This window comes from Gavia stellata, chromosome 13 (genome assembly GCF_030936135.1).
Source record: "Gavia stellata isolate bGavSte3 chromosome 13, bGavSte3.hap2, whole genome shotgun sequence".
NCBI classification, from domain to species: domain Eukaryota; kingdom Metazoa; phylum Chordata; class Aves; order Gaviiformes; family Gaviidae; genus Gavia; species Gavia stellata.
Genome location: NC_082606.1, coordinates 6,950,110 through 6,973,623, shown reverse-complemented (window position 1 = coordinate 6,973,623; position 23,514 = coordinate 6,950,110). Strand labels below are relative to the sequence as shown.

General features: G+C 38.2%; 1 protein-coding gene across 2 annotated transcripts in view; it reads right to left on the bottom strand.

Annotated features, from left to right (window-relative positions):
* OTUD7A (OTU deubiquitinase 7A) overlaps positions 1-23,514 on the bottom strand; it is a 57,348-nt gene that overhangs the window by 23,846 nt on the left and 9,988 nt on the right. For both annotated transcript variants that reach the window (XM_059824032.1, XM_059824033.1), the window contains exons 2-5: positions 13,180-13,362; positions 9,908-10,126; positions 2,196-2,297; positions 573-700 (exon numbers count right to left, since the gene is read on the bottom strand). In XM_059824032.1, the coding sequence (XP_059680015.1) occupies positions 573-700; positions 2,196-2,297; positions 9,908-10,126; positions 13,180-13,362 (632 nt within the window). The remainder of the gene's footprint in view (positions 1-572; positions 701-2,195; positions 2,298-9,907; positions 10,127-13,179; positions 13,363-23,514) is intronic.

The following is a 23,514-nucleotide window of genomic DNA, read 5'->3' as shown; positions in this document are numbered from 1 at the left end:
CTGACTGCTGCCACAAAAAGCATATTACAAATAAGTCACAAACATTTAAGTGTATTCACTTGATTGCATTCAGGATTACTCCTAAAATTGGCTTTTCTAGCCACTGTTTAGGCACAGACATCTTCAGCTTTTAATCAACAGTCATACCAAATCTACACATGATTTTAGTTAAGAAACATCCACTCAATATTTGGTCACAGCTCTAAGAATCCTAATTCACCATTCTGGGGAATCTTTCCTAAATGGGGTTTTCTTTCTTTTGTTGATTTCTTCCACTCATTTTATAATGCTTGTGATAGCTAAATTATACGTTTAATTTTGCAACTCAAAATTTTCTACAGGTTCCAAACTAATCTTAGACCTTCGTAGGCACAAACTGCGCATATTTATGCCCACAAAGCTACAAACACATTTGCATTCTGATACAAAAATTCTAAATACAAGTATCTCTTTCCCCATGCAAAAGGGAAGCACAAGGAATTTGATAGCCATTAAAACTTTCACACGGAAATTCAGAAGAATGCTTTTGACCCTAGATGATATTAACAAGACTGTCTTTAGACCATACAGACCTCCTTATTCTGCTGGGTCTGTTGCCATCTCCATCTTCTTTTCAGTGCTTCCCTTTCAGCTCCACTTCTCATCATAGTATAGAGTGCTTTACGTAAAACAAGGTCCCGGTCATGAAATCCCCACATCCCTGAAGTAGCACAAGACGACATTCAGTTTTAAAGAAGCTACAGTGAAATAGAAATAGTAAGTACTAAGACAATTAGTATTGCTCTATTAGCAAAAGAAGCATAGCTTATACATTATTTAACTTTCTCCTTGGCAAATAATTCACTCATTATTTTTAAGGTTTCCTAAAGAAACAGTCAATATAGATAAGCTAATGAACAACAAGGAGGAATTCTAATAAAGTTTAAACTTCGATTAAGGAATGACTAAGGATTTGAGTTGTTTCAGTGTTTGCTTGCAGGCAACTTCAACTTTGCTGCAGGCAACAGAATATTCAGTGCACAGGTTGGTTTTAGCTGTAGTTGCCAACAGAGACTGCAGACCCAAGAATGCTAATGTCAACTGCAGGCATATTGTGAATCGCAGATGATACCAAAGGCCTCCAACTCTTACACAGCATGATGGTAAATTTCTTTTGGCTTCAACATCCAAATTAAGAGACGAGCATTCAAGATGATTGGAAGTCTAAAAATATAACCAGCCACGGGCTTTGAAGCTCATTGTAAGATAATAAAACATCTTCATGTAGTTGAGAATAGTATTCTACAACAAAAGAGAGCAGAGCTCTTACCAAGACATGTGCCCATAGACAACCACATTTCAATTACCATATTGTCAGCTGCTGGCATTAAATGTTTATTTAAGACTTCGCAAGTCAAAATACTCCAAACATTTGCTGTAAATAATATACAATTCCTCCTAATTAAAAATGAAGTGGACAAAGATGAAAGGATCCTTGGAAACAGCAAAACTCTTTTCTTACTACTTCTTTCAAAAAGAAGAGTCTCTTCAAACTAAAAATTCCAGTGTTTTTAAAAAAGTCACCTTTTGGAGTTCTGCTGGTGGAAGATTTTAGCAACTGCAACAAAAAAGTACATTTCCTCATAATAGGTTAGTATTTAAAAAGTGAGTTTCCTCATAGCAGGTTAGCTTATAGAAAGCATATCAAAGACTTTCAGTTTCACAAGTTTCTATTATTTGATTTGAAGAAAGGCCTCAAAGATCTTGTATTAACGATTATTAATCAACTGGAAATTATTTTAATTCACCCCAAACTCTGTTTCCCATATACTAAACTCTACAAGGAACCAACAGAGATAATGGCTAGATATTGCCAGAGAATGAATGCAATTCCTCGCCCACAACGAGGGCAGTCCTGCAGAAGCACCTGGAATTTGCCTGTTCCAGAGCTGTTAGGTTGGGCTCTGTAAGGAAAATGCAAATCACTGGTGCTTATGAGATATGGTTTTGGATACTGTTCCAATTTTACTTCTTTTATAACCTGATAAAACTTTTACCTTCCTCCCACAAGCATGTACTTAAGTGAAATTTATTGCTCCAGAACCAGGCTTTTAGTCGGAGTCTTTGCATCCCATGTGTTTCTGAGCTTTTGCTGGGGATAAAGAAAAGTGGTAAATATGTTTGGCAGAAGGTTTCATGTACAGACTCTCCCTTACCTAAAGATGCAGCATGCAAGAGGCAGTTTCCATCACCTGTTGTAGCCAAGGGAAGAAGACGTTTGCAGCTTGTACACACTGTGGACCACCAATTTAGTCGTCCTGAAAAGAAAGCATCTATTAAAATGGTGGAGTGGATACTAAAACAGGATGTGTACTCCGTATAGGCATACAGCGATGATGTGTTATGTTGAGGGTTAATCACGAACATCCTTTCTGCCAAATAAACTTAAATGTCATGTCAGAAGTGAAACCTGAAAAGACTAGAAGTAAGAGGCAGACAAACTTTAACTATTCTCTGAATGTATCTGGAATAAGAAGAGAGCAGCTTTAATTAATTTGTGTCTTCCATTCTCATATGCTGCATGCAGGGATGGATTTGCAAGGAGTTCATTGCCTAAATACCATTATGAGTCTTGGTATCAGTTCCCAAACATAATCAACATTGGCTTCCCATACACAGATCGCAGGTTATGTTACAGTAATAAAGTCTCAAAAGGTAAACAGAAATAAGGTCAAGCAATAAAACCCCCCACTTTTCTCCATTAATATGTTTTCATTACAAAATTATACTGAAGTTTATTTGTACCGGCAGGTAATACATATCGCACGAAAAATACTACAACAATATTTTAATACATGCCCCCAGTTACTTGTTCCGGGTACTTAGAACTATGTAATTATATTTGACTTAGTCAGTATGGGTTGAGAGTTACTGTACTGTAAAGGATAAAGCTGCATAGCGGACCAATAACTAAATACATTTGGTAATCCTCATATGATTTTAGCAGCTAGTTTGTAAATGCCCAACATCTCAGACTAGGTTTATTGAGTTCTGAATTAAATATGCATTAAAGCAGCTTAATTTAAAGTGCTATTGGATAGCCTTTGGCAAAGATAAATCTGAAATAACAAGTTATCAGTTTTAGCAACTCCTGTGTCTGCAGGCTGTGAAATAACAACTCACCACCTGTTTTTTGCAGGTGGTATCATATTCAGTAATAAGTTGTACCAAGGTGCTGCTTAAAGCACAGTTACAAGGCGTAAAACAGACAGACCTTAGGACTTAAGGGAATAATGAGTGGTATTGCTTTGCAGATTAACTAGCAGCTATTGGTAATAAACTTCAAAATCTGGTGTTCATGAATCTTTTGAATAACAGGTTTCTATAAAAGTGATCTGCTTTCAAGCAGATTATGCAAAAAGTGTTTCTGAGGTTGGTTAACATCACAAAGCTTATGGCTGACTAAAAAATTAGCAAAAATGCATGGGCTTATAACAAAAAAGCAGTGCATTTTCAGTTTTCAAATGTAGTGGTTATAGTGGATCCCTCTAGGGGAACAACAGGAAAGTGGAGCTTAAATGAAAACTGGAAACAGTTCTGTCTCAGGCTTATTTCTGTCTGCTTTGATAAGACAGTATTTATGGACAAACTAGAACCATTTCTCACTCTCCCTCCCTCTGTTGGTCTCCTGCTTGATCTTGCTTCTTACTTTCTCACAAAATCTATTTGATCTTAAAAAACACCATTTCAAGAAATTGATCTGTTGTTTTACAGCAAAAATACCGTGAAAATTAATATAGCCATACTCTAGTGCATTAAAATTTCATCTAAAATTAAGATAAAGACTGAAAGTCCTATCCAGGTTTATAATGTAGCAACACAGAATCAGAGAGGCAGACACAAGCACACAATATTGCCCTTTCTTTGCATGACACTTAAGACTTCAGGTGCAAACTCAAAAGAAACATTAACAGAATCTAGTATCCCCGTGGCTGAAGACTGCCAACTATTTCTGTATTCTGATATTATCCTAGTCCTGCACTACATAGTGTGTATCAGACTTCACATAATACAAAGCACATATTGGCTCCCCCTGCTCCCTTATTTGCAGGGCCCAACAAGGACCAATCATTCTGATACAGAAACAGATATGTATCTTGTATTCTATGCAAAGAAGGTAAGCTGAATCTCAGAGAAAGTTTTGCAAACTTTAGAAAACAGACAATATCACTGCTTTAAAAATCTACTATCTGATGACTCCCAGGGCAAGATGCAAACAACAAAAGCTACCCTACTGTAAACCCACTACAACTGTAGGCGTGAATATAAGCTGGCCTTATGTGACTGTTGGGTTGAAAAAGTCAGTATTTGAGGAAAAGTAAATAAGAAATATTTTAAAACACGGGTTTTACCCAACAATATTCATAATGTTGGAGTATTATTAAGAGACTCTAGAAAGGTTTAAGTGTTACTTTCATAAGCCTCCATATTGTATTACAAGCCACAGGTGTATTGCTTCTTGCCACAGGATTTATGAGAGGAAATTGCCAAAGAGGATTCTAGATGGTTATATGACCTGAATGGCTCAAAAAGAAGGCAGCAGAGAACAGTGAATGCATTTCAAGTATTAACAGGGGCCAGGTTGGGCTTTTGATATCAGCTCCTTATGCACTGGTACTATAGAAGGTAAGAAAGTACTCAGCATAATGTCCTCTATGCAAAACTCCATTAACAATATAAACAAGAAGATAAAAATATGCAACAGAAATTACTCTAGTTCATGACTATCCCATAAAGATGCTCTTACAGAGCTGCCCTCCAGTTTACTAAAGTATTCATTGCCCAAACATGCGTACTGCAAACCTTGTGCATACAAACCAACCAAATTCAAAACAAACATGAGGCTACATAATACTAAAGAACCTTTGTAGAAACTCTGCATAAATCCTTTTTTCCCCTTTTCATTTTCTCCAGTCCATATTTTCTTTTTTCTGGTTTAAGCTACTAATAAACTACACGGCTTTATAGACTCGGGTTTTTTCTGGTAGAATTAACCACCAAAAGGTTACAAGGACTTAGTAAACAGCAGCTTAATATAACTCTCGACAGGGGAGAAGGAGGTGCTACAAAAGGTGAGCCCCCTCTCAAGCTCTATATGATTGAGCATGGTTGAAGTTTCACTGCAAAGCTAGATTGCATATCACTGCCTCCAAGGCAAACAGTCAGTTTCTTGCCTGCAACACCACTGTGCGTTTATCGTATCAAAATTCTTACAGAAAAAATGGAATACACATTAAGAGAAAAACAAGGATGCTTAAAGACGGGAAAAAGTGTGAAGTGTCACGTCACAGTTTGTACAATTCTACCTCAGATTGAGTGCGATTGTCTTTTAACGCACTTCACTGTGTTATTAACAGTCCTCTTTCATACAGCTAAATAAACCAGTCTTAGGCCAACTCCTCAGAAACACTGACAGAGTAGACATCTCACTGAGGAAAACAAGTCGATCTGTGCACTGTGGGACTCAATGTCTGGTTTCCTGTGCTTGTCGTACATGTGGCTAAAGGTGAGACTTCCGATGGCTTTTCTTTTATTTATGGTTGGGCATTCTGCAGGTCTTTCCCATATAGATTCTGTAGTGTTTAATAAACAATATTCACATTGCAAGTTTTTCTTCTATGGAAATACTAAAAATAAGCTAGCTTCTTATTTTCATGAAACTTGTAAAAGCTTACTCACAAGTATGTTTGAAATTGGCAGAGTTAAATTTAAAAAATAAACAGGGGTACAAATCTTAAGAGACAGCTTGCTGACACAAGCTCAGTTTCCTTAAGAAACTAGGCTAAAACCAGCCTTTCTTTCCTTTCTCCAGAACATCATCTTTCCAGAAATCTACCTCTCATCCATTCCCCAAGACGAGAAAGTCACAAAATAACATTTTCAACTTCCAAAGCAAGTCTAATTCCGGACACCCCATATATTCTCAAAAGCAGTGGTTCACCTTAAACACTCGTCAACTCCCCTCTGGAATCCAACAGCAGTAACTGCTCTGGGGTGTGCACAGGACTGACTGGCTAAGTCAACAGAGGATTACTCCGCTCACTCAGAATAGTAAAAGCATTTATCAATACACTTTCTGTACTTCAAAGAAAGGACCTTCTTGTACGAGCTCTCTCTTTTAGTCTAGTTTAGCCTAGAAATCAGCTTCACATAGTCTAGTTTAGCCTAGAAATCAGCTTCACAGTAGCATCTGCAAGGCTATTCATATTTACTGATGTCCCTGAAATGTAATATTGAGCTGTGCATGTAGAAATAAGTAAAACTGAGCAATCAAGTAAATGCTTCTCTTTTAGTCTGATGCATAAGCAACAGTGACTCTGTCACAGAAGCTACTGACCAGAATGCAAATCGAAGATCATAAAATAAGATGGCACAGAAATATATGACTATGTCTAACTGGCTGCAGGTAACTGATACCAAGTTCACTTATCTGCAAGTAACTGCAGATCCAGTATTACTGGTTTTCTTCATTTGTTTACAATATTTGTCATTCATATTAGAACTGAATTATACAAGCATGCATTTCAAAGCTTGGAAATCAGGAAATTAATACAGTTCTCTTGTAATTATAATTGCTGCAGTCCAGCACTCTGCATATACTGTGTGACAATCTGTTAAAAATTCTGGGATAAGAAAATGTTTCTACAACCTGAAAAGGCACCAATTTTTCTTTAACAAAACTTGATTTTTAACAGTTTGAAATCAAACATTTCCAGAATTTTGGTGGATTTGGTTTTGGGGATGTGAAACCCAGGCTTAATAATGTATTACTGTTTATTTTGCTCGTAGCTGTATAAGATGCTTCATAGAAAACACAAACCCGAGCCCAGAAAGAAAAGTGTAGGAAAGCAATATTCTTGAAAGTTCATATACTTTACTTTTAATTTTGTATTAGAATTCTATTTCAGCGCTGCAATAGAAACTTTTTTCTTTTCATTAAGAACACTGTGTTAGACCAGCCATTCTTCTGCCTACTCTATGGTTTTTTGAACTCATCAGTACAGCAGCAGTTTTCATATTTCTCTTTGTGTCAGCCTACACATTAATGACACACAGGGGAAACACAGGTTTATAATGAAAATCAACCTGCTGCAGCAAAATATTTAGAATTACAAAATTCCTTTCACACAGACTTCATTTAGTATTATCACTATCTGAGCCATCCTCCATCGAAGAACCACGCTGATTACTGCAAGAGCACTCAGAGATCAGTCTGCACATTACTAACAAGTTGACCTCATTCCCATTCAGGCAATAATGGACAGCTGAGTGTGTAAGATGCATAAAACCCCCAAATCCCTTTATGAATGTGATGAATTCTATCCTCTAAGAGAAATATTCAGAAACCAATCACACAAAAAGTAGAGGATACACTGATGCAGCAGAGAGTGAGTAAATCATACCGCCTTTATCTGGGCCTTTCCTTTATAATCTCACACAGCATTTCTGAGTGTATCAGGAATTTTGCTCTGAGTTTCTATATAGGTAGGATGTAACCTGAACATCCTTTTACATATAGATGTAATGGCAGCAAGTGCCTAAGCATATAAAAAGGGAATATAAAAACCTTACAGGCTTTTATAGACATCCAGCTCATACGGCCACTTCAGACAATATGTGCGACAGTCTGTCAATAGTAATTTCGCTCTCCCAATCTATGCTTTCTGTCTAGTAAGCTACTCTTTGTTCCTGAGAAAGTTCCTCCTCCTTTTGCCTAATCAGCTTTTTTCTTTCCCTTTCTCTTGAAATTCATGCCCTTAAACCCAAGTACACACCTCTCCCCTTTTCCTTTAACAATATCCCCAACCTCAGCTACAGAAGCTACTGTCCTTCATGGGGTTTGGTTTGTTTTGAAATGGATTTTAGGCCCTTTGCAGGGAACACACCTTATCTGTTAATTTTTTTGTGTCGTTGACTAAACCATAGTCAAACTGGGCCCTCTGTTGGTAGGAGGCAATAAAATGTCTAACATTAAATGACTTCCCTAATAATTCACTCTCTTCGTTTCAGACAACAATACGTCTAAAATAGGCAGGAAATAAAAGGAAACTGAATATCTTTATGTCTTAAATAGAGACAAAAGGTCAGTTTACATGAAGTCTTACATGATTTTCTTAAACATTCACTGTTTGACCTGTTTCGCTTACTTGACCTGAAGAACTGTTTCCCAGGAAGTTCCAGCTTATTTGAATGAAATGCTCACATAAGTAAACTAAGTCTACGTAGGCTACAAGAATGAGTACCTGCAATCAAAACCACAAGCACTTCAAACAGTCAAAACAACCTCCTTTCCAGGATGTGAGAGGCTCTGGGGAGGAAGGGACTCTTCCAGTGTGAGTCAAGTTATTGCCCTAATTAAAGTAACGTGAAGGAAAGAATAAATTATTTACTCTAATTTTGAGAGAGAGATTTGAGAGAGGAATGCTAAGAGGCAGAAAATTCAGTAGTTTCTGCAGCCCTATTTCAAGTTCAAAGCCAGCCAGCTCTATATGAATTAGAAGATGTGAGCTCTAAATTCACATATTCCCTGATTTTAAGGTCAGAAAACCACCGTGATCCTCTAGTTTGTACTCTTGCATTAAATGACTCTAAAGGCTGTAATTCCACTAAAGCAGGTAGGTCACTAATGATACTGTAGCAAGGTATCTTCTGATAGCCCTGTGGAATTCGGAGTGTTTGGCAGAGCTGCCAGAGGAAGAGCCATCATGTTTTTTCCCCTGTCCTTCTTGTGTTAGCTGGTTCCTAGAGAAACTAGATGTATTTTCTTGATAGCTGACTGACAGTTTTCATACTTCATAGTTGCCTGGTAGCCTTCCTGCATTATTTTATACTGCTATTTTTTCCAGAAGGCGGCCTTCTGAATACTGTTGGATTTTTTTAAAGTATTTACTCTTTGATGCTATTCTCTAAGTATGTCTTGCTTTTGAAATACCAAAGCCAAAAAACGAGCATATGACAATACATGGTAAGTTCTCAGTGTGACACCAGATTAGCAGAGGTCCTGCCTAAATACTATGATGCAGTGCCCCAATCAATAACAAGCAACAGTTTATCAGTTTGAACACACACACAGTAGGACTACGCACAGAGTTTTGAGAATGAACTCTCAGATGAATACGTGGCATTACACAAGCCAGTATAGCAATCAACAAAAAAAAGCAACTGGCTGTTCAGTACTCCACAGGTAGCCATGAAATCTGGTTTTATAACTCCTTTATACCTTTATATCACCAGAGTTGGGCATTTCACTATATAGATGTGTTCATTTCATGGTTCATTAATACATTTGCTATTTCATAAGGCACAGATACTAATTTTAAATACATTTCTCCATATCTTTCAAAACTGACTTAAAACTTAAAAAGATAAATTAATTTTAAATTTCTTCACCTTTTTCCCATATCAATAATTATTACTTTAAAATTATTTAGTTTCTTATTGCAAAAATAATAATCAATGCATAAAATACATATTTTAAAACTATTTTTTCAAGCTGCAACAGAGCTTGAAGATGTTTCCTTTGTTAGTCATTGCAATGTAATTTTCTCACGAGAACTGGAAGTACCAACCCCTTCCGACCATCCAGACTCATGTCCTTCTCTATTGCATGACCTTCCAACAGTCCTCCTGTCCTTCCTCCCTCAATTTCTTTGTTTTATTAAGTAAATTTGACAGTTTTCTCTATCACATTTTAAAAGAAACAGAGGATCAGGGTATGTGTCATTTTGCAAAGAGCACAGTATTTGCTTTTACTCTCTCGCATTTATTTTCCATGCAGGATGTGCAAGCACCAGAAATGAAGCATGATTAGAAACGTCAACCAAAATGTCGGATTGCCCAGCTTCTGACATCTCAAGTATTTACCCACCTGCTTGCTCCAAAGCAACCATTGTTGCCTGCTCAATTAAGTCACGTTCAATGAAGCTTCTGAAATCTTCACTGTACACGCTAAGGTCTGGTAGTTGGAATGTGTAGATGGGCATCTCCAAAGGAAACTGTTCATTGCTGCACTCATTTGCTACATGTGATCGAGCAAGGGAGACTATGGCTGAGCTAGCATGAGAAATACCTCTGGAAAGACGCTTTTCTGTAAAGAAACAAAAGAGGTATTATAGCCGTAAGACTACATAGAAGACCAGTCAACACCAAGTCTGGAGAATGCCTGTTCATTTCACTCAGGAATTTATTCCACTTCTTGTTTGTTACCTTTCTTGGGTTATTTCCCTACTGTAAAAGATTGCTTAGTTCTTACTATGGATCCCTATGGCAAGTCATAGGAACTTCACTCTCCTTCTAGCAAAATAGATAAACAGTAAAAGTAACAAGATATGAAAGACAAGTACATCTATGAAAAAAATTTTTAATATATCTTAAGTTTCCAAAGATGCATCAGAAGAAACATTTACTGGCAGACAGATGCTAATTAATTAATGTTTTGAACTCTTAATTTAAGCTGACTTCTTGTGAATCAAAAAATCCAGCGTTACACAATCACTTCATATCGAACGTGCCATACAGTTTTAATCTCAGAACAACCTATCTGAAAGCAATTTTAACATCATTATGCTGAATTTAAGACAAATGCCGTTTTTATGCATATGTGTTTTCTAAAATCCTGATCCAAGAAACAATACACAGTGCAAAAAGAATGATGACATTAACAAGCCTGGTACAAAAGAATCCATTAATTTATCAAAACAACTATGAGCTAATATCTTATAATTTATTTAATTTCTCTGGGGACAAATGCTATATAAGAAACAGTAAAGGGCCATTAAAACAAAATAAACATTAAACTGTTAAGAAAGGGACAAAATATTACTATCATATCATTTCACTTTACCATATGGCCTCAGTTCTGGTATCAGCAAATGGGTGACAGAAATACTTTTTAAGTGCTTAAACCATGAATTGTTCAGTTAAAACTGATAGAGATCTTTTCGCTCTGTTTAGTTTCTGCCCTGTACTCCTGTTTATGTTTTTTAAAAACTGAAATGAACATTTTGTAGCTGCTTAAAATTTATGTTCATCAAATGTCACTATCCTTCTCTCACAAGTTTAACATTCAGCATAAAGTTTCTTTCTGCATCTGAGAAGTGGCACTCCTGAGAACCACAGTACCACTGCCTTTCTGTGCTTCAAACAGACTGACCTCAGGTCATCTACTGAGTTGCGTTCTCTCTAGCCATCCTTTGCAATGGGGTTTATCTTAAACTGATACTAGAAAGTCTCCTGAGCATTTTACTGAGTTTTATTAGTGAGCTGACACCAGGTTTATGGAGTTTCTAACATTTTTGAATACACAGAAAGCTTCTTGGTGGGATTTACATAAAGTTAAGTTAGATAATATTTTCATTGATTTTCCTTGGAAATGGGTATCTTATCATACTGGAAACTTTTGTAAAAAACTATTCGGTGCAACTTCACCTCCGTAGCTTCATAAATACTACCATAAACTAGCCTTTAGTGATCAACTCTCAAACATGTACAATGCTGTATTAAAATAAAAGAAACTCCCGTACTTCTGTGCCTTCAGAAATTAACAAAGAAGCTTAAATGCAGCTTATCACTTAAGCTAATAGTGTTTTTAAAACATCTTGAACTGACTAATGGTTATTAAAAAAATTATTTTCTTGGGGTTAGTGAACTTTTGTTTCTCTAATGGATCGAAGTTTTTCTAATTTTAAGAGCTAAATTGCACTCCCTAAAATATCCTAAATTGGGGGCGAGGGGGAGAAGGTTTGATTATATCTGCACTTCTTTCTTCTCCCTGTACATCTCAGCTAAATCACTTTTAAACAGGGAAGTGAAGTATAGGATAGCATCTCTATTTGACATCCCCTTGTTACCACTCCATCACCCCTTCTCACCACGGTCCAGCCCTCACCTGTTGGCTGCATCCTCCACTCCAAGTACTTGGTCCATACCGAGACCCTCCTTTCCCTTCTCTGCTCCTCCCTGAACATCCTCCTCACTCCAGTTTCACATTTCAGTGAGAGGTGGCTCTCTGATCACAAAGTCATCAGTTATGCATTGAATTGGTAGCAAAGTTACTGTCAGTCCAGGCATTTAAAACCAGACTTACCCCACACTACCTACTACACCCACAGAAAAATCAAATGGCCATTTCAGTGTAAACTGTGCGTTTTAATAACATGGGGTTTTAGAGTGAGCTATATCCTAATGAGGATAAAGGGACACAGTTTTATCAACTCTTCCTCCCTTTATTTGTATTCAGTGCTTTTAGAAGCACTACAGTTCCTTTTCTACCAATGAAAGTTATCAATTTTAAAAGAGCTTTACTGACACTCCTAAGTGCTGATGCCGTTTCCTGTTTAATAGGAGGGAAGAGCCAGCAGGAGAAGGGAAGACTTTCTGTTCCTTCTAATGATTGCATAGAAAGCCATCGCCAAGCTAGTGCTATTACCTCCCTACATGACAAGCTGTGTATTTTGGTGTAGACTACAGTTCTTTGATAAATTAATATAAACAAATGCATTCCAGCAGTCTCAGAGAGATAGTGACCTGAAAGAAAACCTCTAAAAGATCTGCAAACAAAAAAAGTAAATTCTAATGCTATCATCCTGTACTGGAAGTCAACTGCTAGCCGTAGTTGACTCACTTTTCTCAAGATTTCGATTTCTATTTGGCAGGGGATAGGAGGTTGTCCTGTCTTCTGTGGAACCATAAAAGGAACAAAATTTTAAGGCTGAAAGTTATTCATAGATTTCATACACCCTAATCACATACTGTGCGTAAGAATGCAAAGACTGAAATATGGATTTTTTTTAACCTTTTTTTTTTTGGTCTCAATAAGCATAAAAAACCTACATACAATAGTGGTCTGTGACACCCTCTAATTAATTACTTTTACATGTACCACAAGACTGCTTGGGGACAACGTATTTTTTGTACTTTAATCACACATTAAAATAACAACTTGCAGAACTGAGGCAAAGCTCATGACAACAGAAACACGTGAAACGTATGGTCCAGCAGCAGCCCTGTGAATCCCATCACAATGACACAGTTCACAGGCTGACGGCAAATGACTTCCAACTCCCTGCAGACAACCACAACGTGCGAGCAGACAAGCTAGAAAGCTGCTTGTCCATAAAAGCCCTGGAGAAGAGCTCTTACCTTGAGCAATGTCATCCTGCCTTTGCAGGCAGGGTCGCTCAGCCTTTGTCACCTGGGGAGGCTGCTCTGGCTCCTGCTGCTTGTAGTATTTGCCCTCATTGAACACCTGTGGCAGGTTGGCAGTGTGTACCTGTCGGAGCTGTTCATAGTCACTCAAAGCTGCTGTCAAGTCCCAATTTTTGCCTGCCAAAGAGCAAAAGGACATTCTGCTCACATCTGTATGTGACTAGATTGATAACCTAGAAACCATCTTTCATATGCACTTAAAATATGAGCTTAAACAGAGAAATCACTCTTTTGTAAAGCATCAGCAAGGGAACAGAGGTTCTTTGGATAAAACATTTTACAACTACTCCTCCCTCAACAAAAATGCACAGCTGACAGACACCTTGAAAGTACACAGCAAATGGACAAAGATAGAAATATTTTTATTTCTTTTTAAAATTTATTTCTATTTTAGTTTTCTTTATATCATAATTGGAGAAGACCTCAGGAAAGTTATTGTCCAACCTCCTGCTCAAAGCATGGTCAGCTATAAGATCAGACTAGATTGCTCAGGGCTTTATTCAGTTTGGTCTAAAACGCCAAGGATGGAGACTGCACAACCTCTCTGGGCAAGCTGTTCACACATTTGACTGGCTTCATGGGACCTATGACCACTTCGAAGCTCTCTCATTTCAACTTATACCCATTATCCCTTGTCCTCCTGCCACACACCACTGTGAAGAGCCCAGCTCTGACTCCTTGATAACCTTCTTACTGGCACTGGAAGGCTGCTGCTAGATCCCCTCAAAGCCTCCCCATTTCCAGCCTGAACAAGCGCCGCTCCCTCAGTCTCTCCTCATAGGACTTGTGCTCCAGCCCACAACAACCTTTGTAGCCTTACCCTGAACTCAATCCATTTTTATCAGATTCCTGTTGGTCAATTCCCTCGCTGTCTAGGTTCCCCTGAATGGCAGCTCTGCCCTTTAAGACATCAACTGGTCCCCCCACTTGGTGTCATCTGCAAACTTGATGTTGCCTCACTGATAAAGACTTTAAACAGGTATAGACCCCTGACGTACAGCATTTGTTACCAGCTTCCAGCTAGAACGCTATCCATTAACTGCTACCCTCCGAACTTGACTATCAAAACAGTTATTTGCCCATCTAGTTGTCCACCCATCCAGACTGTAACATCCTAACTTGACTATAGCAATACTGTGGGAAACAGTGTCAAAAGCCTTGCTTAACGTTGAGGTAAAAGGTATCCATCGCTCTCCTCTCATCCACAAATCCAGACATTTTATCATACAAGGCAATCAACGCCAGGACTTCTCTGGCTCGGATTCCAATCAAATGGCTCCAGAAACTGGCAACTGAAGATGAACAATAAATCCCACAGAATTTAACATAAACTAATGAGAGGCAATAATAATTCACATCTATACAGTTGTATTAATAATAAATAATAATTAGCAGCAATGATGACATGTTGTTAGTGTTACAGCACAAAAGAGTGAAAAACTTTCTTATCTTTCTATTCACAGAGCAGCTAGAATGCAAATGCAAAATACTTTAGGTCCCTTTATCTTATACATCAGAGAGAACTTGCTCTCTCAGAGATTTTAAAAGTTTTTTTAGAAAGCAGATAATACAGTTCAGTGTTTTGTAACAGAACATGCAGTGAGAGGATTCAGTCAGTGTGGTTCCGTGTCTGTGTGAGCTGCTCATGGAAGCTGCCAACATAGAATCCTCTAAAAGATTTGCTTCCAAGCTCCCACTTCATCATATTGCGATGACCAGTGATAACAGAATGCAGGCTAACACCCAGAGATAAAGAAGTCTGTTTAGTACAGGTGGTGAAATGGTACTTGTCACTCTCAAAAAATAACAATAAAAAAAAATGTTGAGATCTTTGTATGTTCTTTTCAAAACAATCCTGCTAAGTTAAAATACACAGATGTCCTAGCATTCTTCAAGTACTTGTTTTTAATTGGAAAATTACAAATATTTAATAGCCAGAAAAAAGACTGCACTAATTATGAGACTTCCACAGCATTCCGTGAGCACTTTTTCTGGGAATTCAAAAGTAACCTGATTCTGACTAACACATGATTTATTACATCATAAAAAGTTGTCACTTCATGCACTTGGAGAAGCTACATTACCTGAGTAACAGTTAAATATAACTTATTTACTTACACAACAGAGAGTAAGCTAAAAATAGTACAAAGCAGTTTGATACAGATAAAAGAAAGTCATTTCTGTGAAGAACAAAAACCTAACTGAAGTAGGAAAAAACCAGCACAAACAGCTGTAACCTACAGGGTTGAGCTAAACTATCTCAGGTTTTGAAGTACTAAACAAAATTGTGGAAGGAGAATTAATATCACCGAGCAAGAATGTTGTATAAATCCTGATCAGTCCATAATATAAACCACCATGTCAGTGATATGGAATTGTTATGTATGTTATGCTGTAATCTTCTATTAGAAAACCTGTAGGACAAAATGTAAATTCAGTGAAAATTGTCAGAACAAGCACTTGAGTTAATGCCAGCATTTCCCCCCCCCCCTAAAAATCCCATGTAGATTCAATGGCTATAACCCAATCAGGGCTCTATATTCTAACTATATATATCGTCTGAATCAAGTTGCCCAACCCAAACATCAAAGAATCACAAGTGTGTTCCCAAGATTAATGTGATCACATATCAATGTTCGGAGTAGGGATTGCTTTTCTTTGGTCCTGCTTTTAGAAGGCACTTACAATATGCTTTTTAAATCATCTTCTCAACCACGAGGACAGTAATGTAAAACTTTTTTAAAGAAGTTGAAGTGACAATAAATATAATTCTAGAAAAATGTAGGTTTAAACAAAACAGTATTATCCGAGTATTGGCAATGCTACAAGTCCGGCGCTACATGACTCCCAGCAGCAACCTGAGTTTATTCAGTACAGATCCTTCAGTAACAGACCAATATTAATGGAAGACAGACAGCACTTCTCTAGTGTCAGGGCATTCCTTACAGGTCACCTGTTCAAGATATTTTCATGTTTAAGTTCTGAAAACCACCCCACCCCACCCCCCCCACCCCCCCCCCCAAAAAAAAATAAATAAAATCACAGTGCATGTGCTGTAAGTGACTGCTGTATGACGGGATTTTGATGTATGTAATAGGAAAGCAGAAAATCAGTAGACTAACAGAAATTCCACTGTTCTTAGTTTTAGGCCAAATGCAATCATCTTATATAAAAGCTCTAGCGTAAAAATTACAGCCAGCCTTCAGAAACTAGGCTCACAACGTGTTGCATTTAAAACTAAATTGCATAGTAACTCTTGAGTTACACTCCATGGTACAAGGTAGCAACTAAACTTCTAATACAGACTTGAAACTATACATAAAATAAAATTTCTGTATCTAAATGTATCTTACATAGAAATATTTTATTTTCAAATCTCTCCATCTCCCTGGAGTTGTCTCCATCTCCTGAACAAAAGCACCAATCAGCACCAAAGCCATAAACTTCAGAGAACCAACACCGGAAATGATTACTGGACTCACTTTCCCCAAATTTGCTGGAGCCTCCAAGTATCAGAATGCAAGAAAAAAATTCAACCAAACTAAAGAACATATTAAGCACCTTCCCATCTCCATGAAATAGTGTTTTTGAAAATTAGCCATCCTACCTGACTAGCGTAAGTGGTTTCAGCTACTCTCTGTACTGGAAATACATGAGCTTGCTCCCTTTGCCAAGGCTTCCTCTCAGTTTGGTTTATATTTTCACAAGTAAATACAAGTAACAGACCTTTTGTTTTTCCCATTGCCCATAAAAAAGAGGAGAATTCATCAGTTTGGGAGGATTAAAGACGAAAATTCGTAAGTCAAAGTAGAAGAAACGAGGCAGCAAAGAGGATTAGGGGAAAGGAAGAGAGGAAAAAAACAGAGGCATTTATAAAAGACAGGGTGTGAAGAAATACAAATAAGTACAAAAATTTAACGCGGTAAAAATAAGTAGACAGATCTAATAAAAAGTGTGATGTGATCTGGACCACAGAACGGACTGCAGAAGCAATGGACAAGCTGGGAACAAATCAGAAAGGTTATTAAATTCAAAGATGTCCAGAGCAGATGATCTGAACAGGGATTTCTAGCAGTGTGACATGGCAGGTGAGAAAGTTCCAGCTGGAAGTTACTGAAGAAACTAGAGGGGCTTATGATTGTGGAGAAGAGCAGAGGTAACTCTGCCTAGCTCTCCTCCTTTAAACTTCGCATACCAAAAGCTTTTTATTTTCTAAAGCTGTATCTTATTCCATTCCAAACTGAGTTTTGAAAGAAAAAAAACCCCTGAGGTATGCTGGGTCAGAAACAACAAAAATAAATTCATATAACATCGAAATCAAATATATCCCCCCCAGTGCCTCACAGGGTAGGTCTCCCCTTCCAGTCTTGCCACTTGTCCCACAAGTTTCAGCAGCCTTCTGGTTTGGAGCAGACTGCAGACAGTCCCTCTGGGTCCCTAAGAAAATACTTACTCTATTATCTATGTTCTGTTTGTACGTCTGTTCCCTGTTCATCTCTGAAATCTCACATAATCACAGAATGACAGGGGTTGGAAGGGACCTCCGGAGATCACCTAGTCCACCCCCCCCGCCAGAGCAGGGTCTCCCGATCCTGCTCCTCACACAAGTCCCTACTCTGTCACGTCTTTTTTTTATTTTCTTTAATTGTCATCTCCTGCACGGGCCCTCAACAGAAAGGAACAATCTTCCCTATCCCACAGAGGTTACACCTGACATAGGCACTGACATGCCCTCCACCGCAAGGCTGAAGGAGAAGCAACAGGTAATTCATTTTGCATAGTTTCATCAACTAAATTAAGTCAAGTAAGACTTTTTGTTGCAATCTGAAGGACAAAAACAACACAAGACTATTTTTCAGATTGTGCGGGTTTTTTTTTAAACTGTTACTTATCTGATGCACCATACTGTTCACGGACTGCTAACTTCTTTGTTTATATGACATATTATTGTATTTAAAAAGGTATTTCACAGGCATAACAATGTTATTTCAGTACACACAGTCACATCAGATGACAAGTCACTAGTAGCACCGTACCAGTTAGTAGCAACTGAATTGCTCCAAAGCAGCACTGACACAGTGGGCTTACGTGAAAGGCTTTGAGTTTCTAATGGTCAGAGAACACCAGTCAGCAAAAAATTGGAGCAGCACAAAGCTGGTTAGAAAATACAGGTAGTGAATCATGATCAGGATGCTGGAATCAAATTAATTCACTAACTCACCAGAGAGAATACTCTTACTGAACAATTATTTCCAGAACAGCTGCATGTGGCATGTGAGTCAGCAGGTGTGAAATTTAACAGGACTGAAAGGTCTCTGCTTTAAAACCAAGTGTTTCTAGTGTGGAGGAAAAACAACAAAACAGAAAAAAAGTTCAGCTGAGTAAGGAATGGAAGATGCACTCTGACTGAGGGCTGGTACTGACATTTCAGCGTCAAGACAGCAGGCATCTACATGAAAAGGAAATTCAAAAATAAACTCAGCTACACTGTGAAGTTTCTGTCCCAAAAAATAGTTGCTTGAATAACAACAGGAAGCATTGTCAGCCTGAAGGAAAAACAAAGGCTTAGCTAAAACAATATATAGTTTAAGAAGCCACTTACCCATTTTTGCCTTACCACCTCAAATGGGATTAGCAAAAGGTTAAAAAAAAAATGCTAAAGAACAGCAAAAGTAGGACTCACCTCAGAAGCATTCCAGATGATTCAGTTTTTCCTGATCATCCGTGAGGACTGCTTCCCCCCATCCCCACCTCTGCCCTATTTAGACAACTTGAAGAGTCCAAGAAGTGTTCAGAAGCAGGTTTCCCAGTGATCTGATGCTCTGAGACCAAGCTGAGAGACAGAAAATTTTCCCAGGCCTTGGTCCTGGATCCAAAAAGCCTAGCTTTCCTGAGGGCACCTCAACTGGGGATGACAGAAAAGCACCAACAGTAGAAGAAAGGGGCAGGGGACGAGAGCCAAGTGTCCCGTGCCAGGGCTTTCTGTGGTAGATTCCCTGGACTCCAAATCCCAGGCTAGAAAGAAGTTGAAAAGGAGGCAGTGATCAAGAGCATGCTCTCTGCAAGAGTACTATTGCAGGATCCACAGAGAATGCGTTCTCACCTTGGCACACTGCTCTTCGGGCACCACATCTTTAGTGAACATTGGGGAAAGCTGTTTGCTACTAAATCTAGCTTTTGAGGGAAAGGTTGAGGTGACCTCATTAGGACTGACCACACTGTAATCAGAGAAGACGCCTCATTCCTTCACCTTTCCCAGCCCTTCCACCTCACCTTCTTGTCCTTCTCAACCTGTGGACACCATCCTCTCCCTAGAAAACGTTTGATAAAAGAAACCAAAGACCAAGACCTAAATTTTTCTATTTAGCCTTGACTACTACTGTTTTCCTCTTGAGGCACACCAGCAAGAAAACCAGCCCAGGGTCAAGACCGGGAATTAGATGGACAAACTACTGAGCCACCAGGTTAGTCAGAAATTTATAATAAAGCACTGATTTTCCTCAGACTCTGCAGCAAGGAAACTGGGCGCATGCCAATGAAGAGATCAAACCAAACCAAAGTAAACTTCACAAGACAAGAAATATTCCTGTAGCTGTTTTTTTGCATATCTGGTTCTGCCCCAAGCTACATGGAGGCTGCATCATCCACCACACTGGATCCTCGCACTAGGTACATACACATTGTATAGCACTGCAACACATGTAAAACATTTACATAATTACTTTTTCCTGAGTGGAACCAGAAATGTTGTACTATCAGACAGCCAAGGGTTTGATTGCACAGGTATTATTTTAAAATATCACCACTTTGTTCAGTTTTAAATAAAATGAGTTTGAGTTTTAAAAAACCCAAAACAATACAACTATATCATGCTCTCTATTGGAAGCTCTCTTGGAAAAGTTTCAGAGTGACCTCCTGACAAAGTCCCGATTTCTTTCTTTTAATAGATATATTTCCAACTTACTCCACATTTTAATAAGCCGATCAGCTTGAAAGCTGAAACCTGAAAGCAGAAGAGCACTAGAAAGTTTGGAGTTTTGCTTTATACCGTTTGCTTCAAGAGTATTACATATTGTAATTTTTCAGATGAGAAATACACTCTGCCTTCATAAAGGTAGTATGGTTAGCACCACGCAGGTTTTACAATAGTTTTCAGAGCAGCTTAGCACAGCTGCATTCACCCTTGCTCTTCTGGACAATAAGGGTCCATTTTCTTTCAACCTAGTCTTTCTCTAGTCAAGTCTTCAACTTGACTGTGCTGTGAGGAGAAAGTGACTTGTTAATGCTCTGCAGCACATGAGTAATCCTTGCTTGCTCAACGTTAAGCATGTGCTTTGTCAGATCACAACTTGTACTCTCTAATAACAAAAATCAGGCACCCGTTAAGCAGCCTACACCAGTTATACTGATACTAGATTTTACGTTTTTCAGGCAGATAATATTCAGGCAGCAAGACCTGAGCGACATGCTGTTATTTAGTCTTGCCTAAAACAGCATAGCTTAGTGGGGTTGTAACACTTAATAAATCTACTGTCCTTCACTTATTAAAACAGATATAATAGAACTAGAGGACATTTATCATTAATTAGTAGGAATAGCAAGCATTCAACTATAAAGCACTCCCCCCAGCCAAGCTTTCAAATATCCACCTACTCCAATATGTTAAAAAGAACATTTGAAAGGTCACCAGCGATTCTTCATTTAAATGATAAACAAAATGCTAGAAAAGGACTCTATTTGAGATGGGGAACTAGGAAAGATCTAAATAGTAAGGACCACAATGAAGGGCAACTTGCAGCAACAACATACACACAGCAAAGGGAATTTCAAAAGGCGCAGGAAATGCCACCTAAAGCTACAGGGGACCAAAAACATGTAAGAAAAAGCATGCAGATGGGGAAGGTTAGACAGAATTCAACAAACTACGACGCAGCCTGCATTTACAGTTCATGAACTGCTGATGCATGTATCTAAGAAGCAGAAGCAATAAAAATATCCAGTAAGAATTAATGTGAAACTTCCACAAAACAATAAAGGAAAAAAAAGAAGCCAAAATGCTAGACAGCTCACAGAGAAAGCAACTTGGACAAAATTACAGAATGATGTATTTCAGAAAATAAAAATGCTACAGAAGCACAAAAAGACAACAAAAGCGTACAAGAAACTAAGCTGAAAGGAAGAGAGCGCGTCATTGTTCAATGTGACAAATACAAGAAAGTAAAAAAAGGAATTTTGGTGAGATGGCAGTAAAAATAAAATGGAAACACCTTTTGGAATTTTTAACCATTCTAATCAGGTACAGTATCTGCCCATCTACTTTACATTTAATGCCATTTTTGTTGTTAATGAAACTCACACTTGAACGCAGTACCATTTAGAAAACATTAAAAAAAAACCAAACAAAAAGAGAGAGGCTACTGAAGAACCAGTACCAGCAACGTAACTTTCAAGGTTTTTGCCACCATTTCTTACATATTTTACTATCATTGTCTGCATTTTCTACTAGCAAACTGGAAAAAACTACAATCCCATTATTACTAAAGCTAAGGCAAAAATCCCTATTAATAAAACCTAAAAATTAAACAAAGCGTCCCTGCCCCCAGAACAGGAGAAGTCTTGCTGGCAGACAAAACTTTTGTTTTCAATACCATCCCAATCATTGTAACTCCTTCAAACCTACTGCAGAGAACATGCCTCTGTGACTCAAATACTTCCATGCCAGCACATAGAAAAGTGTTCTTGGCGTAGCAGCTGTCCCACAAATACAAAGCATCAGCTGTTAGGCGGGAGGCACATCATCTCCCCTTTCAGCCCATTTAACAGAACCAGCGTTTTACATGGGACTGTACTGTGGATCAGTAACAAATCAATTAAACAGGCACACGGATTTTCAGCGGGAATGCTTGATTCATGTAGTCCTTCCCCTTATGAGGGTGAAAACCACCTGTAAGGACGTACAATCTGAGATGCTTACAAATGACCAGACACAAATCCGGTATTTGGCAGGCTGTGTAATGTACTTCCAAAAACAAAATCCAGGGCTTAGATTTTGAGCAGTTATACACATTAAAACGTAAACCAATACGAATCTCTACATCATGATGTCTTCCTTCCAAGAACGCAGGAAAAAGTTCTTAGCTGAAAGTGTTGGCTGCAAGGCTGAGAGAAATAAGAAACACTCAGAGTTTTACAGTTAGGTCTGCCCAAGACAAGTCCTCACAATGTTTCATAGCATAAATCTAGTACAAGTGTTATCATCTTGACTCACAAGTCATCAATTTGACCCAATGGAATATAGCCATTATGGGACAACATAAACAGAGAGGGCAATAAGGTAACTTGCAGGTAGAGAAGAATAACCAACCTGAGGAAGGCACTGAATATCAAGACACAACCTATGAAATGGACCTGTAAATTCAATCTGAAGCCAATACAGAAAGTAACACTCCAGGCTAATGCATTTATGATGATCTCTTGCTAATCTACTGGAATTCACGCTTCTGTGTAGTTTTACACTTAGAAAAAATCATTTGAAATAATCAGGTCACCAAGAACTCTACATTAAGGGCTCCTCATGAACAAGGATGTGCCTAAGATAGACCAACTTATGGCACACTGAAGAAAGAACAATTTTTATTCCTGGGGTTACAGAGGTATTCAACTCTACAGGAGACTTCAAAAAGGCCTGAAGGTTGTGAACTGATTTAGCTCTCCCGAAACAGAGGAAAGCCTTTGAAATTCTTCCTTTTCCTACCAACCTCAACTCTGTCCTGTCTAGGTTTAAAGCTAATTTCTGTGCTCCTGATACCCTGTATATTTGGGAAAAGGAAATGTTCACATTTGCCATAATAGAAATTAAAAGCTGAGCATGGTTAATGTATTTTGTCATTGACAGGAATTCTCCCTGCATACTTGTGTATCTGGGAGGATGATGTTTTACGAGATGCTCTTGGTTGAGAGGATTCATTCTTGCCAATAATCATATGAAATCTTGAATTGTATTTAGGACCAGAAGGAATTATTATTCCCTTTATACAACTAGGGACATTGTTCAATCATTCTAATATCTTGTCCAAATCTTTGCAGGAGCCTTTATTTAAATGTCTCGGCTGAACCTAACTTCTATACTTCTATCTTTTTAATGCAGCATATGTTTATAGTTCTATGTGCTGGTGAAGTTACAATTAGCTGTTCTGAACTAGAAGAGTTCTGTCATTTTATCCTCACAATTTCATAGGACTTTTTTTCCATAGGACTCCCTCCAAACAT